The sequence below is a fragment of the Diplotaxodon limnothrissa genome, linkage group LG23 (assembly GCF_057381915.1).
Source record: "Diplotaxodon limnothrissa isolate DT_005_m linkage group LG23, D_limnothrissa_male_GT1.1, whole genome shotgun sequence".
Classification (NCBI taxonomy): domain Eukaryota; kingdom Metazoa; phylum Chordata; class Actinopteri; order Cichliformes; family Cichlidae; genus Diplotaxodon; species Diplotaxodon limnothrissa.
Genome location: NC_140617.1, coordinates 47934944 through 47955049, shown reverse-complemented (window position 1 = coordinate 47955049; position 20106 = coordinate 47934944). Strand labels below are relative to the sequence as shown.

The window sequence follows — 20106 nt, the reverse complement described above, 5'->3', positions numbered from 1 at the left end:
AAAAGGAGTTTTTCCACAAAAAATGAAAGTTGCTAAAGTTATTCCCATTTACAAAACCGGTGAAAGACATCATTTTACAAACTATAGACCAGTGTCAATACTCTCCCAGTTCTCTAAGATACTGGAAAAACTCTTCATAAAAAGATTTGATAGTTTTGTGGAAAAATATGAATTAATGACAGATAGTCAGTATGGGTTCAGAAACAACAGATCAACAGCTTTGGCACTGATAGATTTAATGGAAAAGATAACGGAATGTATGGATAATAAGAGGTATGCGCTCGGAGTTTTCTTAGATCTAAAGAAGGCGTTTGATACTGTTAATCATGAAATTCTATTAAAAAAACTGGAAAAGTACGGGTTTAGGGGAGTGGTTTTGGAATGGTTAAAAAGCTATGTAGGGAATAGGCAACAATATGTACAAATAAATGAATATAAATCTAATTTGATGGATATAGCTTGTGGAGTACCTCAAGGTTCAGTACTGGGTCCAAAAATGTTTATTATGTACTTAAATGATATCTGCAGAGTATCGGAGATTTTAAAGTTTGTAATATTTGCAGATGACACAAATATACTGTGTTCAGGTGTGGAGTTGCCACAGGTTTTGGAGATGATCACACAGGAATTAACGATATTAAAGAAGTGGTTTGATATAAATAAATTATCATTGAATCTAGATAAAACCAAATTTATGTTGTTTGGAAACCAAAAGAAAAACATCGAAGTAGAAATATGTGTTGACAATGTATATTTAGAAAGAGTAAATGGAATAAAATTTCTTGGGGTGATCATTGACCACAAGCTCTGTTGGAAGCCACACATTACTTATGTTCGGGGGAAATTGGCACGGGGCATTGCCGTCCTGGGGAAAGCAAAGCATATGTTGGATCAGAAAGCACTGCACATTTTATACTGTGCTTTACTACTGCCACATATGAGCTACTGTGTAGAGGTCTGGGGAAACACATACAAAAGTAACACACAAACAATAACTATAATACAGAAAAGGGCCATTAGATTAATAAATAATGTAGGGTACAGGGACCATACAAATGCACTCTTTGTCAAAATGCAAGCTATCAAATTCCAAGACTTGGTGAAGTTTAAAACAGCGCAGATAATGTATAAAGTAAGAAATAAACTGCTTCCCAAAGAAATCTGTAAATTGTTCATAGAAAGAGAAGGTGGGTATAACTTAAGAGGGAAATGGAATTTAAAAATACAAAGTGCTAGAACAACTTTAAGAACTATGTCTATCTCAATTGCAGGAGTTAAATTATGGAACAGTCTAACAGAAGAAATAAAAGACAGTCAAAACATAAAACAGTTTAAAGTAAAATATAAAAACCTAATTTTAAATAAGTATAAGAATGAAGAAAACGGGGTTAACCCAGGACGGTAATGTTGCTGGAAATGGTGTTGCGGTTCTTTTTTGTTTTTTTTGTTTTGTTTTGGTTTGTTGTTTTTCCATAACTTGTGTATCTGCAAATATACACATTCTGTATTTTTCATATGAAAGAAACTATACTGTGGTGGGGCTTGCTAATTTCTTGTTTTGATTTATGTATGTTATGTTTTGTTTTACTTCATATGTTTCATATGTTGTTTGTTTAATTGAAGACAAAAAAAAATTAAATGAATGAGAGGTAAAACTTGAGGGGGTAGGGACAAATAAGTAAATACTTCAGCCTACTCCTTTTCAAACAAATAATGGAATGATATTTTGTAATGATTGTGAAGGCACATGTTTGAAATGTTTGAAATAAAAATGAACTGAACTGAACTGAACTGAACATACTGCAGACCCTGGACTCATATAGCACTCGATTTTGTTACCAGCCTACCAACCTCCAAGAATACAACAGTCATCCTTTCCATCCTCTCCAGGTCAGCACACAACTGTCCACAGCCTCTGAGAACGCTAAGTTACTCATTGATCAAGTTTTCCAGCTTCATGGTATCTGACTGAGGTCCACAAGTCATCTGTTGCATGGAAGACTTTCTGCACTGCCCTGAGGTCCAAAAGCATGCCTCAGGCCATGAAACTGATTCTGTCATCAGTCCTTCAGCAGTGAGAGTTAAGTTACCGCCATCCCTGTGTATCCCCCCATGTTTCATGTCTCCCAGACCAATGAATTATCAGGTTGTCCTAAAAGCTCCCTGTGCTGCAGCCAGAGTTCTGACAGTGACTAGAAAGTTCATGCTAAGTAGTTCAGTGACTAGTTCATTTGAGTTTCCCACTGTTACGTCCAGACAAACTAATAAACTACACACATTCAGGTAAATGAGCACAAACTGCTCTCTGGCCTAAAACATATTAACAAATATGAAAAAGTAGACTGCTTATTAAAACAATAAAGTAACGGTTCTTTCAGGTTTTCCACTGTGTGCTTACATTATAGTTCACGTGCTGTATATCTTACCCTTGCCATAAGTTCATCCCATCGGGTGTTGAAAGCATCCAACTTTTGCTGAATCAGCTCATCCAGAACACCTCCATCCATCAGGGTCTGGGCAAGTTCTCTGATCTGGTTCCTGTTGTCTTCTGGGTGCTGCAAAAGAACCTCGATGCTCTGCATGTACAGACAGAAAGAAATAAGAGAAACTACCAGTCAGAAGATCAGCTGATCGATCCCCAGTTACTGCATATCGAAGGATCCTTGGGCGAGATAGTAAACACTGGAATGATTAGAGAAAGCGCGTAGGCATCGATAACAGTGCTGTAGGAATGTGTGTGATTGGGTGAAAGCCCTTGGAGTCAGTTTCAGTAGAAATCCACAACACAAGTAGCAATTCATTCACCGTTTTCCACGTTAGGCTGCACAGCACACAAGAGGAGGGCAAGATGTGAGACACAGGAACAGCATACAGCAATATCAGTTACCATGTGAAGACTTCTCCAAGTGTGGATTAAATGTGTAGAGAATGGAGCAAAACTGCATTATTGATGTAACGTTGCAGAGCCACTCCTGGTGCTTTACCAGCTTTACACATGAATTACACTTACATCCAGCACCTTCTGTAGCTCATCAGATCCTCCCGGCAAGTTTTCTGTCTTGTCCAGTTTCTCCTCCAACTGGTCCAGAAAGGCATTCTCCTGCTCGATGTAGGACAGCAATTCACACCAACACGCCCACACCTCCTGCAACACAAAACAGACAAGTGCCCTGAACTCACAATTAGAGGTAAGAAAGACTCTGGAGAATGGCAGAAAAAGAGAGAGCAGCAAGAGAATGCTTCGGTCAAAGCTGAATTATTGCAAACTGCAAGACACAGATGTAATTATTTCTCAGGAGCATAATAGCAAAATCAAGCACTGATTAGTTTGTAATTTACCTTTTAATTAGGTAGCAATCCAGTCAAGCTGTCAAATTGCAGTTTAAATAATATATGAATATGTCTAGATTCATAATATATTTAGTAAAGACTTTGAAGGAATTAGATGAAATAAAAATAAGTGTAATTATTATTATTTATACAGGTTTTAATACCTACAGATAACCCCAATGTACCTCATTTTGATAAACACAGACACGTAGTACAAATACTTTGTTACTGTACTTAAGTAGAATTTTCACATATCTGTACTTTTTATTTTTCTGTCAACTTACTGTTACTGGCTACATTTTTGCACAAATATCTGTATGTTTCTGTAACTTCCTGTGCATTCAAACATCAAACTGATTTGAGCTTAAAGAAAGGAAACAATGGAACATTAAAGCGATAAAAGACACTTCTTTGGACTTTCTCATTGTTCTGCGTATCTAAAATGCTTTCTAAAACAAAAACTACCGATTGTACTCAATCACGATCAAACAAGGAATTAACAGGCCTGCCCTTTTCATTGTAGAAGCTTTAGCACTGCTTGCATGTATATATTTGAGCCTGTTTTTACAATTTTGACCGTGTGCAACATAAATTCAAACTTGTGCATCCAATTTTTTAAGTAATTAAAGATGCGTACAGTACAATCATTCCACCCTTGAAAAAGAACAATTCAAATAAATAATTAAAAGCTCCCAAATTACCATAACATTCATTCCCACGATGAGTGCGTGTAGACTACAATTGAACATAAGACTTCTTTTTAATGAGGCTTAGAATTTGATGGTAAAATGATAAAATGAAAAAAAAGGAACAGAAAAAAGTCTGAAAATTGGCTTGACTTGGTTCATTTCAGCTATAATATCTATTATACACTCTCTAAAATCATATCTACAGCAAAACACCCCTTTAGAGCTGTGCATGATATATGCAAGCATCAGCCTTGAAGCCCCTTGTAAGGACATGACTATTTTACATAAAAGTGCATAACATTACATAAAATTTACATAAATGTTTTCTGTGCACACCAAGGTTGAAATTACTGCAGAGATAACAAATAAGAAAAGAAAGAATGCAATGTACCTCTAGAGTTTTACATTTCCCATCAAGGCGGCTGCACAGGCGCTGGTAGTTGGCTGTCAGTACATCCAACTCTGAGTGCAAAGCATCATGGGCTGTGGGCGGGGCTTTGGCAATGAAACTATTCACACTGGCAGTCAGGAGTTTGACCTTTTGCTCCTTAGAATGAACCTCTTCCTGGGCCGTCTGATGAACAAACAGACAAACAAACAGAGAGAAGCTGAGAGAAATGAAGCTTCACACTGCTAACAGAAAAACTGTGCAGTCTTTAATTTTACATCCAACAAAAAAGTACTGAATGAGGGAAAGTATACATTTAGAAAGTGAGGCTGTAGTAGTGAGACCTCCCTAATCCTTAACATAACATGAAATAAAATTGCATACAGTATTGTAGTAAGTTAAGTAACGAAACGAGCTTATTTACTGTCTGCTTGCGGTTTAAATGAAGAGAAATGGTGGCGTAGTGATATGTTCCAAAGTGGTTCCACATTGAGAATGACTTTTATTGTGACGTGTTCATCATCCAACAATAAAGTTTCCACAGTACTTAGTTTGCATATGGTCATTGTATGTGGTTACAAAAGGGGAGGTGCTCAATTAAAGTAGTCAGTACTAGTCACACATGTAGGAAACAATGAGGACTCACTTAGCAGCATTATCAAGGAAACTTTGTTACCTTATGTGGCTCGATTCATAACCCTTGCACACTTTGTATATGTTAGAGAATATGGATAAGTTTAAAACTTATAGGTTCTATGGCTGTTATTTGGAACATATCACCGTGTTCTCATTTCTCTTTATGAGAGGAAGAAGTTTAACTGTTAGAGAGAGAAGCCTAGTTCACAGAGCCAAGAGATTTTGAAAACTGTGTGACTGAAGGAAGTGAAATAATAGTTACTGCAAAGGAAAGTAGAGAGAAAGAAGGTGCACCATTGTTTTTTGTTGAGTAGTTTAAAAATGAAAAACTAAGAGAGCCTTGCACTACAACAGCCAAATGTTGTGTCCTCTTTAATGCAAACAGGGAGTTTTGCCTTGAAGATGAAATAAAGAACAGCCCAATAGAAGGAAGTTACAGACTGTGAGTGATCTGGTATGAGAAACTTACTGAACATCAGTCGACAAATAGGTTCATAAGTAAAATGAAGACTTGCTGACATGCCAGTTGGTTGGCAACTTAATCATGTTCTGTTAGACATCATGCGTCTCTTATGTTGTTTAAAATCCGCTTTTTATGATATACCCAAAAGCTGAAAACCACCAACTGACAGCACAAACTGTGGCTGACACAGTTACTGTCACGGTAAAAAGAAAGTACACGTTCTATCAGCAGGTGTTGAAATGAAAGCTCAGATGAACAGCACAACACATTTCACTGTGTCAAATTATTTGACAAAAAGTTTCTGAAAAACTTACTAAACCTCATGATTTAGTAGCATTTGGACCCAAACACCTTTAGTAGCCATTTCTTGAATTGTTTCTGTCTGATGTTATCAGTCTCTTACACTGCTGTGAAGAAATTTGGACCCACACTTCTATGCAGCGTTGTTTCAGTGCATTGAGATTTGCATACAATTATGCACAGCAACCCTAACGCGTGACTCTGTTTTGGCCATGACTAGCCGTTGGACAGATAGTATAAAAAAGGAGTTCATGGTCGATTCCATGACTCCAAGATGACCAGGTGACTCCCCTATTTGTATTGTGCATTTGAAGAAACCTAAGGACGTTTAAGACTAAATACACAAACAAGCTAGAAGTAAAAGGCTTTGTTGAAGAGGTGAGTTTAAGAAGTTTCTTAGGAGACTCCAGTTACGGGGCCTTGCAAAGCTCAGATGGGAGAGCGTTCCAGAGGGTGGGGGGCTGCCACACTGAAGGTTCTGTCCCCAAAGGTTTGGAGACTGGTACAAGGGACAGAAAGCAGTCCCATGACAGAGGACTGCATGTATGGGTGCAGCAGGCCAGACAGGTGAGCGAGGGATTTGTAAGCAGGAAGAAGGATTTTGTAAATAATGTGTGATTTTACTGGAAGCCAGTGGAGATTTATGAGGGTGGGGGTGTTCCCAGAGCTTAGTCTCTTGGAAGCCTGGTGGGTGAGTTCTAGAGTCTCTGCTACAGAGTCAGCTAATAATGGCTAAATCTGAGACATTAGGTTCATTAGGTGAAAAAAGCCCTGCTTTGGTTACAGACTTGATATGAGCCTGGAATTAAAGTGGGAGTACAAAACAATATCCAGATTAGAAATGTCTGGGAATGGTGAGATGAGAAACCATCTATGTAGATTGCCAACCTCCCAGAGTAGGGCTTTGGGGACAACAACCAAGAATTCAGTTTGTTGGGTTGAGTTGGTTAGATGACATCCATTTTTTATTTCATGCAGACAGCTGGCAAGTGATTGTGGGTAGAGCTGGGTGGAGGGTTTGGTACTGAGAAAAAGTTGTATGTCATCAACATAGGAATGGAACCAGAAACCATGGTGGCGGATGATCTGGCCAAGTGGAGCATTAAGATGAAGAAGTGAAAGGGTCCAAGCACAGTACCTTGAGGCTCACCTTGGTTAAATGGAGCAGAGGTGGAACTGGAGCCTCCATTGGTGACAAACTGTGTTTTGTTGAAGAGGTAGGACTGAAACCAGGAAAGTACAGTACCAGTGAGGGCAAGTTTGAGAAGCTATCTGGTTAGAGGCGAGAGAAGGATGGTGTGATAAATGGTGTCGAAGGCTGAAGAAAGGTCCAGGAAGATGAGGATGCTGATGTGGTCAGAGTCAGGGCAATGAGAAAGTCACTAGTTATTTTGATGGGAGGTAAGGTATTTAGTTTTGCCAAAAATCTGCAATTTGGTATCCCCTGTCCAAAGGACAATGTTTCAGAGGTCTTGTGATGAACCTTCTGAGGCCTGTAAGTCTGAAATATGGATCTGTTCTTGCAGTGTCTCTGACCTTAGGGTGAATGTGCTAGGACATGCACTAGTAAGACTGGGAAGCTTCCTGAATGTTTTCCACTTGTGAATGTTTTTCTCACTGTAGAATCATTGACTTCAAATTAATGGAAATAACCTTATAACCCTTCCCACACTGATGGGCAGCAATACTCTGTTGCGCTAGCACACAGCTGAATGACAAGGTGTCAAACGCCATGTTTTATTGTTCATCTGAGTTTGCATTTACTTGATTTTATGGTCTGCTGAGAACTTTAGAATTGTATGTTCTTTTTACTATGACTGCATATGGAAAAGTCTCAGCCTCAGCTTAATTGATTTGGTTTGGTTGAATTTCTAAGCTTCATCATTTTAAAAAAAAGTCTTAAAAATTATTGAATACCAAAAGGAAAACAACGACAGATGGTTGAAGGATATGAAACAAGACAAATGAGGAACAAAGAGAAAAGGCTTAAAGAATAGAGAGATGGGTGCACAAATAAGGGAATCAATATGCAGTGGTGTGAAAAGTGTTTGCCCCTTCCTGATTTCCTATTTTTTTGTATGTTTGTCACACTGAAATGTTTCAGATTATCAAACAAATTTAAATATTAGACAAAGATAAAACAAGCAAACAAAAAATGGAGTTTCTAAATGAAGGTGTTAATGGTAGAGGGAAAAAATGCAAACTTACGTGGTCCTGTGTGAAAAAGTGATTGCCCTTCCCTGTTATAACATAAATTAACTGTGGTGTATCACATTTTTGGAAAGCTGAGTTCAATTTCCTAGCAAGACCCAGGCATGAATACTGCACACCTGTTCTCAATCAAGAAATCACTTAAATAGAACCTACCTGACAAAGTGGAGTAGACCAAAAGATCCTCAAAAGCCAGACATCATGCCGCGATCAAAGGAAAATCAGGAACAAATGAGAAACAAGGTCATTGAGATCTCTCAGTCCGGAAAAGGTTATAAAGTCACTTCTAAAGCTGTGGGACTCAAGCAAACCTCAGGGAGCGCCATTATTCACAAATGGCAAAAACATGGAACAGCGGAGAATCAAGAGTGGCTGGCTGACCAAAATTCCCCCAAAAGCGCAGTGATGACTTATCCAATAGGTCACAAAAGACCCCAGAACAACATCCAAAGAACTGCAGGCCTCACTTGCCTCAGTTAAGGTCAGTGTTCATGACTCCACCATAAGAAAGAGGCAGGGCAAAAATGGCGACATGTCAAAAACCACTGCTGAGCAAAAGGAACATAAACACTCATCTCAGTCTTGCCAGAAAACATCATGATGATCCCCAAGACTTTTGGGAAAATACTCTGTGGACGGACGAGGCAAAAGTTGAACTTTCTGGAAGGTGTATGTCCAATTACATCTGGAGTAAAAGTAACACAGCATTTCAAAAAACTAAAACCATACCAACAGTAAAATATGGTGGCGGTAGTGTGATGGTCTGGGGCTGGTTTGCTGCCTCAGGACCTGGAAGACTGGCTGTGGTAAATGGAAGCATGCAATCTGCTGTCTACCAAAACATCTTAAAGGAGAATGTATGGCCATCTGTTCGTGACCTCAAGCTAAAGCACACTTGGGTTCTGCAGCAGGACAATGATCCAAAACACACCAGCGAGTCCACCTCCAAATGGCTTAAGAAAAACAAAATGAAGACTTTGGAGTGGCTTAGTCAAAGTCCTAACCTGAATCCGACTGACATGCTGTGGCAACCTTAAAAAGATGCTTCAAGCTCGAAAACCCTCCAATTTGGCTGAATTACAACAATTCTACAAAGATGAGGCGACCAAAATGCTTGATGCTTGATTGTTACTGCTATGGGTGGCTCAACCAGCAGGTTTGGATATTTTTCCCCTTAATAATTAACACCTTCATTTAGAAACTGCATTTTTGTTTACTTGTGTTATCTTTGTCTAACATTTAATGTAGTTTGATCTGAAACTTTTAAGTGTGACAAACATACAAAAAAGGAAATCATAAAGGGGGCATTTTTTCACACCACTGTGTTTCCTTTTGACAAAGTCACAAAGTGTAAAGAGATGATGTGAACGAGTAAGCCAACATACTGATGAGTGAAGGAGTGTAGCTAGCGAGTTTCCATTCACCTTGTAGCACAAAGCCAGAGCAGAGAAGAGAACGAAAAGCTTGAATCTCAACTTTTTCAGGGGGTGTAGAGAATGGCAGATGGATTGCTAAGGCTTTTGGTTATAGGGAAAGGAAATAGTGTCACATATTTACATCACAAATACATCACATGAACGTTATAAAAAGCTAGCAAAAAATGTTTCAGTGGAGAATCACTGCAACTTTAATAGAAAACTGAGGCATCGGGACTTGAGACAGGATTGAAAAAGAGACACAAAGTTGTGACTGAGGGTATGTGAGTAAGACAAAGTGAAAGAAACATGTTTCTGTTAAGGTCAGAATAAAAATTGGTATCTGAAATTCAGAATCAGTATCTGAAATTAGCCAGTACTGGGCTAGAGTGACAGGAAAAAGTCACAAAGTATTGATATTTAGAATCTCCATATATGATTACCTATATGCCTATACGTGGTCAATACAAACAAGGACAGTAAGAAACAGTTTTAAATAGCTCTATATAGCATTATTATCACTTGTTTTCATCTGACCTTGAAGAATAGGTCAGAGGTCAAAAGTGACAGGATATTTATAATCTTTATATGCTTCTTACTATCCATCCATCCATCCATTTTCTTCCGCTTATCCAGGGCCGGGTCATGGGGGCAGCAGCCCAAGCAGAGAAGCCCAGACCTCCCTCTCCCCAGCCACCTCCTCCAGCTTATCCGGGGGAACACCAAGGCGTTCCCAGGCCAGCCGAGAGATATAATCTCTCCAGCGTGGCCTGGGTCTGCCCATAAAAACTATGAACAGAATCGGTGACAAAGGGCATCCCTGGTGGAGCCCATCACCCACCAGGAACAAGTCCGACTTATTGCCGGCTATGCTGACCAAGCTCTTGCGACAGTCGTATAAGGACTGAATGGTCCGTAGCCAGACACCCCATACTCCCGGAGCACCGCCCACAGGATACTCCGAGGGACACGGTCGAGTTCCTTCTACAAGTCCACAAATCACATGTAGACTGGTTGGGCAAACTCCCATGCACCCTCGAGTATCCTCGAGAGGATAGAGAGCTGCTCCAGTGTTCCACGACCAGGACGAAAACCGCATTGTTCCTCCTGTATCCGAGGTTCTTACTATATGTTGACAATGCACACCAAGCTTGTATGAATCCGTTTCTAAGATATACGGCAATAAATTGACCTTAGAAACCAAACTTTATTGAACGGTTAATGATTTTCCATTCTAAGCTCCTACAAAGTTTTACCAGAATTCAAATCTTTTCGAATTATTGATTTTAAAAGTAGAATAATGACATGCTGCCAAAAACAACCTTGGTGGGGGTAATTATTCTTAAAAGCAGTGTTCTGTTATTGGACTTCTGTGCAAACCACAGTTTGTCCATAATGAATTCCATGTTTGAACATGAGAATGTCCATGAGTGCATGTGGCACCAGGACAGCCTAGACAGCAGGTTGCTGATGGATTTTGCAATTGCATGACCAGATCTGCGGCCGCATGTTCTGGACACTTAGGTGAAGAGAGGGGATAAGCTGTCAACTGATCCCCACCAGGTGGTTGGTGCCTGATGGTTGCGGTGATAACCCTCAAACTAGCTGGTGGACATTGGAGGTGAAAGGAGCCGTCAGACTGAAAAAGGAGTCCAATTGAATCTGGGGACAAGGAGGACAACTCATCCATCACTGGGGCGGGGGAGGGGGGCGGGGGTGAGGTCACTGAGTAGGGATGGGAATTGAGAACCAGTTCCTGTTGCGAAGCGGCTCCCAAGAAGTCCACAACCTACTCAGGTTTCTTCATATCTGGGTTAGTAAGGAACACACTGGGACGATTTCGAGGTACTCAGTACTGGATGAGTCCCTTCGCAGACTTCAGCTCCAGGGCCCTGCATTATCTTCTGGCTAAGACTCATACGATCAGGTAGTAGGAGTTTTTTGTTTGTTTGCTTTTAAATCAGAGCTCTGAAATCAACTTCCCGTGTAAGGATTTTTGTGGGCGTTGCTGGAGATCGACACAGGTCATGGTAGTCAAATAAGTTTGGAAGGAAGACACTGGACTCCATTAAATGTTTTGAAGACGTTTCACCTCTCATCCAACAGGCTTCTTCAGTTCTAAAACCAAACGGTGGAGAGTCCCAGGTAATTCAAACTAGATGACAATGTTTATATTTTGGACCAAGCAGGCAGATTGTTTGAGAGGGAAGTAAATAAGGCCATCTATGTCCACTGTGAATGACAATCATTGAATGTAGGGGTGGATTATAACACCAACTGTCAGCCACCTACAATGCAGTCTTGAAATTCCTTCCCAGGCACTACAACCCCAACTCACATCTTGCCTCACCTGATACCTCTGGTTTAATAACCCACTCCTTTTTTACACCTTGGCTCATGTGATGACACACATGATTCACAGTGTTTCAACAACCTAAGGGAAAACCCTCACTAGGGTTTAAATACCTGGGCCTCTCCACCTTTTGGTTCTAGATTTGGAGCCTCTTAGATGAGAGGTGAAACATTTTCAAGCTGACTAGACCTCATAATTAGTTGTGCCACACTTTGCAGCAAGAAGTGCAATCAAGGTTTTTGCAATAACTGGTAATGAGTCTTTCACATGGATGGAATTCTTTCCATTTTTCTTTGCAGAATTCTCTGTCCTGCTGCATAATTCAAGTGCACTTGAGTTTCAGGAAACAAACTGATGGCCTGTAAAGTTCCAACAGTCACAGCAATACGTTGAGGTCCTGAGCAGCCCTCGATCATCACACTACCAGTATCATGTTTAATGGTTGGCATGATGTTGTTTTTGTTGTTGTTTTTTTTGGCGCCTGCATTGCAGCTGTGGTAAAATGGAGACACTGATCCATAATGACGTCCAATGTTCACACAATCGGGGAAAAGCAGCAGCTGCTTAGTAGTGTGAGCTTTGGAGAGCCTCTTCCCCTACATTTTGTGAGGTGGAGGTCTCTGTTGTCACCACGGGCTAAGGAATTGCCAGCTTTTCCACTTTTTAAGAGAAATTTAAATTACGATTGATGCTGTGTCACAATGGGATGGGTTGCGCCTCCCTGATGCCACCATTCCGACTGGAGTAATGACATAGAGCAAGGATGTCAAACTAATTTTACATTGAGGCCACATACAGCCCATATTTGTACTGTACTGTACTAAGATGGCGCCAGTGTGCTCGGCAGGCCGTCCTACCTCTTCTTACCCTCGTCTCTGTTTTCACACTTTTTATGTAGACATTTGTGTGCTTTTTATTCTTGTCTTGGCTTCATGCTTCTCTGAGAACAATGCTTTAATCACATATGATCGTCTAACTTTGCTAAATCTCCGGCCACCTCTCTTCCACGAACTGGAGCTACATTGGGACTTAGGAGACACTACGCTGCTGCGTACCTGCCCGTCTACAAGAACTTTCTGCCTGCCTCCACCTTCCCTATTTAAGAGGCGCTCCAGGAAGCGTGGCAAGCGGAGTGGACTTCGGGTTCGCCTTAAAGCCTTACTTAAGGTACATGCTGCGGCTAACTCCTCTCCCATCCCAGACTTTCTGCAATTTCCATTCACCTCCCACCGCCGGCCATCCTTCAAACTGCTCAGCCATCGCCGGATTTGCCCTGTTGGACTTCAATTGTATCCGACCTTTACGGTGTTGTGCTCGCCACTTCGGACCTGGATTGGGACCTCTGGGACTCGTGCTCAACACAGGCACCTAAGCAAGTTGAGACGCGCCTCTGTCGGGGACGAGGTGACTAAGAGCCGGATGGCATTGTTAAACACAAGATCGCTGGTGAATAAAACCTTCATCCTAAACGATCTTTTTCTCACCCTGCACCTGGATGTTTTATTCCTGACTGAAACTTGGATTCGCCCCGGTGAGTTTTCTCCTTCTCTGAACTTCTTCCCCCTGACTGTGGTTTTTTCAGCTCACCGAGACTTTTGGGGAAGGGCAGAGGCATAGCCGCGTTTTTTAAAAATAAACTTAAACTTCGGCGACTGCCTTCTCCTACTTCCTCTAGCTTTGTGGCTCAATTATTGGAACTGACTGGCCCCTCTATGACTCTCCGTGCTGTGATTTATCGGCCACCCAAATACAATAAGTCTTTTATTCCCGAATTTGCGGATTTTCTAGCTTCTCTGTTTTTAAATTATGACGTGTTCTTATTTCTGGTGATTTTAATATACATATCTGCAGTAAGGAGGACTTCTTAGCCAAGGATTTCCTTGTTTTCACTGACTCTTTTAACCTTATACAATGAGTGAGTGAGTGCACCGACCCATGTAAAAGGCCATATGCTGGATCTGGTCTTCCAATATGGCCTAAATATTAGCATTAAGGACATTGACAACGTTGGTATCTCTGATCATTTCCTGGTAACGTTTAATGCAGACTTAGGTGTAACACATATAAACACTGCTGATCTCTGTCGCCCTTGTATGTGTAATCGACTCTGAGAGTGCGGCTAATTTCACTGCTGTCTTTCTAAACTCTGTCCGCCTTGGTCCTGATGTGATGGACCTCAAGTGTTGTACTCCCCCCTCGGCTGATGAAGTTATGACTGCTATGTTATCCACATGCTCAACCACCTTGGACCTAGTGGCCCCCATAAAGATGAAGCATGTTAGATCCTCCCCTCAATCCTGGTTAAATTACTCTATATGAGGCTTACGTCGTATTTGTCGTCAATCTGAGAGGAGGTGGAAAAAAGACAAGCTTCAGGTATCCCTCGACATTTTATGTAGCAGCCACACTATGTATCAGGACGCTGTTAAGACTTCTAAAGCTGCTTTTTTGTCCAACATCAATGGCGACTAATAGCCATAACCCCCGGGCCCTGTTTAAAATTTTCAATTCTGCCATCAAATCTTGCCCTGATAAACTAGACTTTGCCTCCCCAGCTCTCTGTGAGCAATTTTTAAATTACTTCACGAGGAAAATCTAAAAACCTCACTCCCTCATCTTCCTGGTGGACCTCCATCCAACTTCTGCCAGTGTGAGCCAATTTCACTTTCTACTTTTAAAAGTATAATTGATCAATTGAGAAGTTCGAACTCGGCTCATGATTTCCTCCCATCCCGGATTTTAAAGGATGGGTTTGATGTTCATTTCTTATCATTGATTAATTTATCATTACTCACGGGCCGTGTCCCAGCTGCATTTAAACATGCAGTGGTGCAACCTGTCCTAAAGAAAACCAGCCTCGACCACACTGACCGTGTGAATTATAGGCCAATCTCTAAACTTCATTTAGACTTTATCTGAAATATTAGAGAGAACTGTGCTTTTGCAACTACAGGCCTACTTAAACGCAAATAACAGTGACACATTTCAGTCTGGTTTTAAACCTCACCACAGCACTGAAACGGCAGGTTTTTCAATGATCTTCTTTTAATTACTGACTTAGGTTGCCCTGCCATTTTAATTTTATTGGATCTGTCCGCTGCTTTTGATATGGTAGACCATAAAATTCTTTTAGAGAGACTGGAACATGTTATAGGCATCAAGGATTCTGTCCTTAATTGGTTTAAATCCTACCTCTCGGGTAGGACTTTCTCTGATGGGCTGCTACTCGTCCACCGCTGCCCCTCTTTGTTGTGGAGTACCGCAGGGGTCTGTGCCGGGCCCTCTACTATTTGCCTTGTACATGCTACCCCTGGGTTCTATCTTTGACAAATATCAGATCTCCTACCACTGTTATGCTGACGACATTCAAATCTATTTCCAGTAGTGTGATGACCTGCCAGCTTCATTGAATCGTTTGTCTGACTGCTTGAAAGAGGTTACAGAGTGGCTGTCAGCCAATTCTCTCATTTTAAATGAGAAGAAAACCGAGATTATGGTTTTTGATAGTCACACTCGACGATACCAGCTAGCTGCGCGATTTGGTCCCTTTGCTTACTTTCTTACAGATACTGTAAGTAAGCTAGGTGTTTGCCTGGATAGTTCATTTAAGCTAGATAAACGGGTTTCCTCAGTAGTTAAATCTGGCTTCTTCCAATTGTGCCAAATTTCAAAGGTCAAACACTAATACCATACAAAGATCTTAAAAAACTGGCACATGCCTTTGCGATTCCAGATTAGATTATTGGAACTCGCTTTACTCTGGACTCCAACTTGCTCACCTCCAACGATTACAGCTCCTTCAGAATGCTGCGGTTCGTCTCCTAACTGGAACTAGAAAGTTTGCCTCTATTACTCCAGTGCTCTCTGACTTACATTGGCTGCCTATTAAATTTCGTATTGATTTTAAAGTTCTGCTGCTTACTTTCAAATGCCTAAACAACCATGCCCCTGACTATCTCACCGACCTCCTCAGTCTCTATACTCCCAGCCGTTCTTTACGATCTTCTGGTCAGTTACTTCTAGCCCAGGCACCATCGGAAGATTAGGGGTGATCGCTTTTGTTTGTTTCTCTATTTTCTCTATTTTACCTTGTATTAATGACTCACTGCTCAGTGTAATCATTTACTGTTATTCCTTATTGTGAAGCACTTTGGTGTACCCCCGGTTTTAAACGTGCTATATTAATAAAATTGTATTGTATTGTATTGTATATTGATCTTAAGTAGGCCGGACTACTGAAAATCCAATTTTTGTCAGTTTAAAGCAGTGGTTCTCAAAGTGTGTGAGAGTTCTGACAGGTGGGGCACAAGTTACCTGGCAGAAAAGCCATGTGGAACTAATGTTTAACACTGAAATTACTTTTGCGTGGGAACAAAGAAATTTGCGGCAGTTACTTTAATAATATGTGCATCCTGTGAAAAGCTGCAGGCGTAAGTCGACAGCCACAGTAAAGACGTGTACTGAAAAGTGCAAACGTGGTCGTGTCTGTTGTGAGGCGTTTACAGTGGTGCTGAAACCCACGACTGCGGCGCGAGAGACCGAACCACATTTTCGAACTTTTCAGTACACGTCTTTATTGCGGCTGTCGACTTACACACGCGGCTGCAGCTCTTCGGCTGGAGCCCACACACATCATCAACAACAACGACAGGACCTAGTTCATTCTGTTTTAAGCCGGCCAGGCGTGATTAGGGATGCCGCTCAGGTGCGTCCGCCTCACCCACAGCCACGCCACAGACCACTCCCCGCCACAGCTCTGCAATCAAAAACAGGCTCACTGCAGCCACTACGAGTGAATAGTATTAAACCCTCACTAAATCATATAGTTTTCATCTCTGTTCACAAGTTTCTGTATTTCTTTTTTTAAGACTTCGTTTTTCCATGTTTGGAAATGTTCAAATTCTGTTTAAATTGTTCCTTTTTTGAAGAAGTGGTGCAGACTAACGAAGCAGTTTAGTGACAAAAATGATAAATAGTTGTTTGTTTAAAACAAAAATTACTTACGGACTCATTGTGAATAAGTTTATTATCTAAAGATTTCTCGGTTTTTCTACATGTTAAATGGGTAAAACTTCGGTGCGTAATGAAGATACATACATCACCGACCATAAAACCAAACACCAATAACATCTATACCTTCTTCAAGGACTCCAACACCTCCCCCTTCACTATATCCGGCCCTATACTAGATGAACTACCCCCATGCTTCTGCTGCATGACCTCAGCAGCAGCGACCCCCATAAAGCTGCAGGCCCCAACAATATTCCAGGACGTAAGAGACTGCACAGCAACGGTTGGAGTGGCTGACATACATCGTGAACACCTCTCACAGGCGACACACAGAAACTCACACATACAGGCTGTGCAAAGATGCCAGAGACAATCCAGCATGTAACTGCAGGGTGCAAGACGCTGTAACCAAGTGGATCACACAGCATACAGAAATATGTATGCCGAATATGGCTACGAAGTCTCAAAGCCAAAATAGGATACGTCCCCCAGGGTGGTTGAGAATGACCAAACTAATATCCTGTGGCTAACCAACTGGACATAGTAGTGGTGGACAAGCAGATGAAGACGGCTGTAGGAATATATATGTAGCTATACCAGCGATAGCAACATGAGGAAGAAAGAACACGAAACACCAAGGGCTGAGAGAGCAGCCAGAAAACTTTCAACAAGAGTTAATGGTCTCTTAGATGCAAAGGGTGGGCTGACGCCATTTTAAACCCGATGGACTAAGAAGGCAATGTCACTCATGGTCATATGCATGTGAAGGCAGATAAGCAAATACAAATACTTTTGGCAATACAGTGTATCACAGTACCATGATGAAATATATTGAGTTACTGAGAGTGACTAGCAGAGGGAGAAGGCTGTAGTGACAGCAACATCAGGAAGGAGGACCATGAGAACCTAAATACAAAGGATTGACAGAGGAGCCAGTGAAGATGTGGAGGGTAAAGGCAAAGTGGTCCCCGTGGCAATCAGAGCACTCGGCGCCCTGCGAAACGGGTGAGTAGCCCTAGCAGGCCCCGGGAACACCATCTGAGATCTCCAGAAAAGCACAGGACCAGCAAAGATGCTCTATAGAGGACCCAAACTTGACGGATAGAAGACTGCCCACAGTGGGGTATTTTCTAATGTATCTTATTTTATATGTTTCTTTTTCTCATTTACACTAAACTGTAAATATGCTTATTGTTACACAGTAAATACATTCTTTTTTTCTATGATATATTGGTGACTTTAATTGGGAAATTTAGTTTCACCTCATGTAAATACATGTGCTTGAATGACATCTTCTCCTAGTTACTAAAGCGGTTAGGCATTTCCACGAGCTTTCCCTTAAAGCTACATTATGAAGTTATAAGTGTGAGGCATGATTTAGGCTCATGAAACCTTCCACCCTCTTGTCCACCCTTTTTACCCAGTCCGTTATTCATCCGGCCTCTTCAGACTGTGTCACACAATATTTATTATTTGTTTACCTTTGCAAGCAGATCAGGTTTTTGCTTCACACTAACATATACCTTTAGCTCCTCAACAGCCTTGCATAGATCTTCAGGCGTCTTATATGTAAAGTCTCTCTCCAGGTAGTCTTCCTCGGCCTGGTTGATCCACTCCTGCATCTCCTGCATCTCCTTCCTCAGAGCCATGGTCTTGTCAAGGCCTCCTTTTAGAGCTGACTTCTTTGCATAGGCCTAGACAGATAACACATAGCAGCAAAGGTGCTTAATGCTGAACACGACTCCAAGCATGAAAACAGACTGTGGATAAAGGCTACACACCTGTTTGCAAATGTTTTCCCACTGGGCATTGAGTAAGTCCAGTTCTTTCTTGATATGCACAGCAAATGGAAGCTCAGCCTCTTTCTTTAGGTACAGGCCCACCTCGTTGATGCCATTGACACTGGGCTGGATGGTGTGAATGTCATTCACCAAAGCCTGGCCAATCGAGATATAGGTTATACAGGCAGACTATCTGTCTTTGGTTGGCTGTATCCCATATTTGTCTTTCCTTGAGTGATGTGTTCTAAACTCAGATACTGTGAAACCTTCACTATTTATTGTATCAGTTCTCAGGGGAACTTTAAATATATATATAAGGAAATAAGCTTCTATAAACTCTGGAAGTTTGTTTTTGGTAACAACAATAATTTGTTGCTTCTGAAAGAGATCTACAGTTATGACAGGATGCAGTTTTTTAATCCTTACTGTGCACTGCTCTAACTGTTTCTCGAGTGCCTCAGAGTCTCCAAGTGCTGGCCATTCCTCATTTAGGAAGACGTCGACATCTTCCATCCACTTCTTTAAAGTCTTTACGTCATTCTGACAGAGAGAGAGGCAGACAGAAAGCAGAAACAGTAGAAACAAATCTACAGCATCTCTGTTTCTTTATATTAAGAACATTACTTCAAGAATTATTTTAACTTTAATGCAAACATTTAAAAAGCTCTCTCCCGTGTACCTCAAACTGCATCAGTTTGGCCATGAGTTCCTGTATTCTTTGGGCGCTGTCTGTCAAAGTGGAGCCCAGTCGTCTCCAACGCCCCATGATGGCATCCATCTCATTGCGATACCTACACGCACAGAAAATAAGGGAGGTTTAGTACTTGTTTTCTATGCGTACGTCAGCCCCCATCATGTACACTTTCTACAGAGGCACCATCGAGAGCATCCTGTCGAGCTGCATCACTGTGTGGTTTGGAGCCTGCAATGCGTCCTGTCATAGAACCCTCCAACGCATAGTGAGAGCTGCAGAGAGGATCATTGGTGTCTCTCTCCCCTCCCTCCAGGACATTTACAGCACCCGTCTCACTAAAAAAGCCCTTTGCATAGCGGCTGATCCCACACACCCAATGCAAAGCTTCTTCAAGCTGCTGCCGTCGGGGAGGAGACTGCGGAGTCTCCAGGCCAGGACCAGCAGACTGAAGGACAGCTTCATCCATCAGGCTGTCAGGAAGCTAAACTCCCTCCCGATTCTGCCCCCTCTCCCCTCTCTCCTCCACGGTCTCACTGAACTCTGTCACACACACACAAACACACACACTCTCTGACTCACTCACTGGCCTGCACCAGTTACCAGTCACTTTGTGGAGCATTGGACTGCCATTACCTCATAAGACTTTGTTGTTACACTTTCTCTTACCGTACATTACCAAATCTCCATTTGCACTACTCTGCCTGGTTTACACTCAATGTCACTTACCCATTATATTGTATATTGTATAGCTTTCTTGTTATATGTAAAATTGTATTTATTTAAATTTTTACTTTTTAATTATTTTACTTGCATTTTTAATCACTTTTATATTTAAA

At 41.4% G+C, this 20106-nt stretch overlaps 1 protein-coding gene across 4 annotated transcripts in view; it reads right to left on the bottom strand.

The window, feature by feature from the left end:
* Positions 1–20106, bottom strand: part of dmd (dystrophin) — a 305560-nt gene that overhangs the window by 118017 nt on the left and 167437 nt on the right. For all 4 annotated transcript variants that reach the window (XM_085348560.1, XM_085348556.1, XM_085348558.1 and 1 more), the window contains 7 exons: positions 19256–19367; positions 19003–19116; positions 18577–18732; positions 18319–18489; positions 4411–4593; positions 3011–3145; positions 2427–2576 (listed from right to left, as the gene is read on the bottom strand). In XM_085348560.1, the coding sequence (XP_085204686.1) occupies positions 2427–2576; positions 3011–3145; positions 4411–4593; positions 18319–18489; positions 18577–18732; positions 19003–19116; positions 19256–19367 (1021 nt within the window). The remainder of the gene's footprint in view (positions 1–2426; positions 2577–3010; positions 3146–4410; positions 4594–18318; positions 18490–18576; positions 18733–19002; positions 19117–19255; positions 19368–20106) is intronic.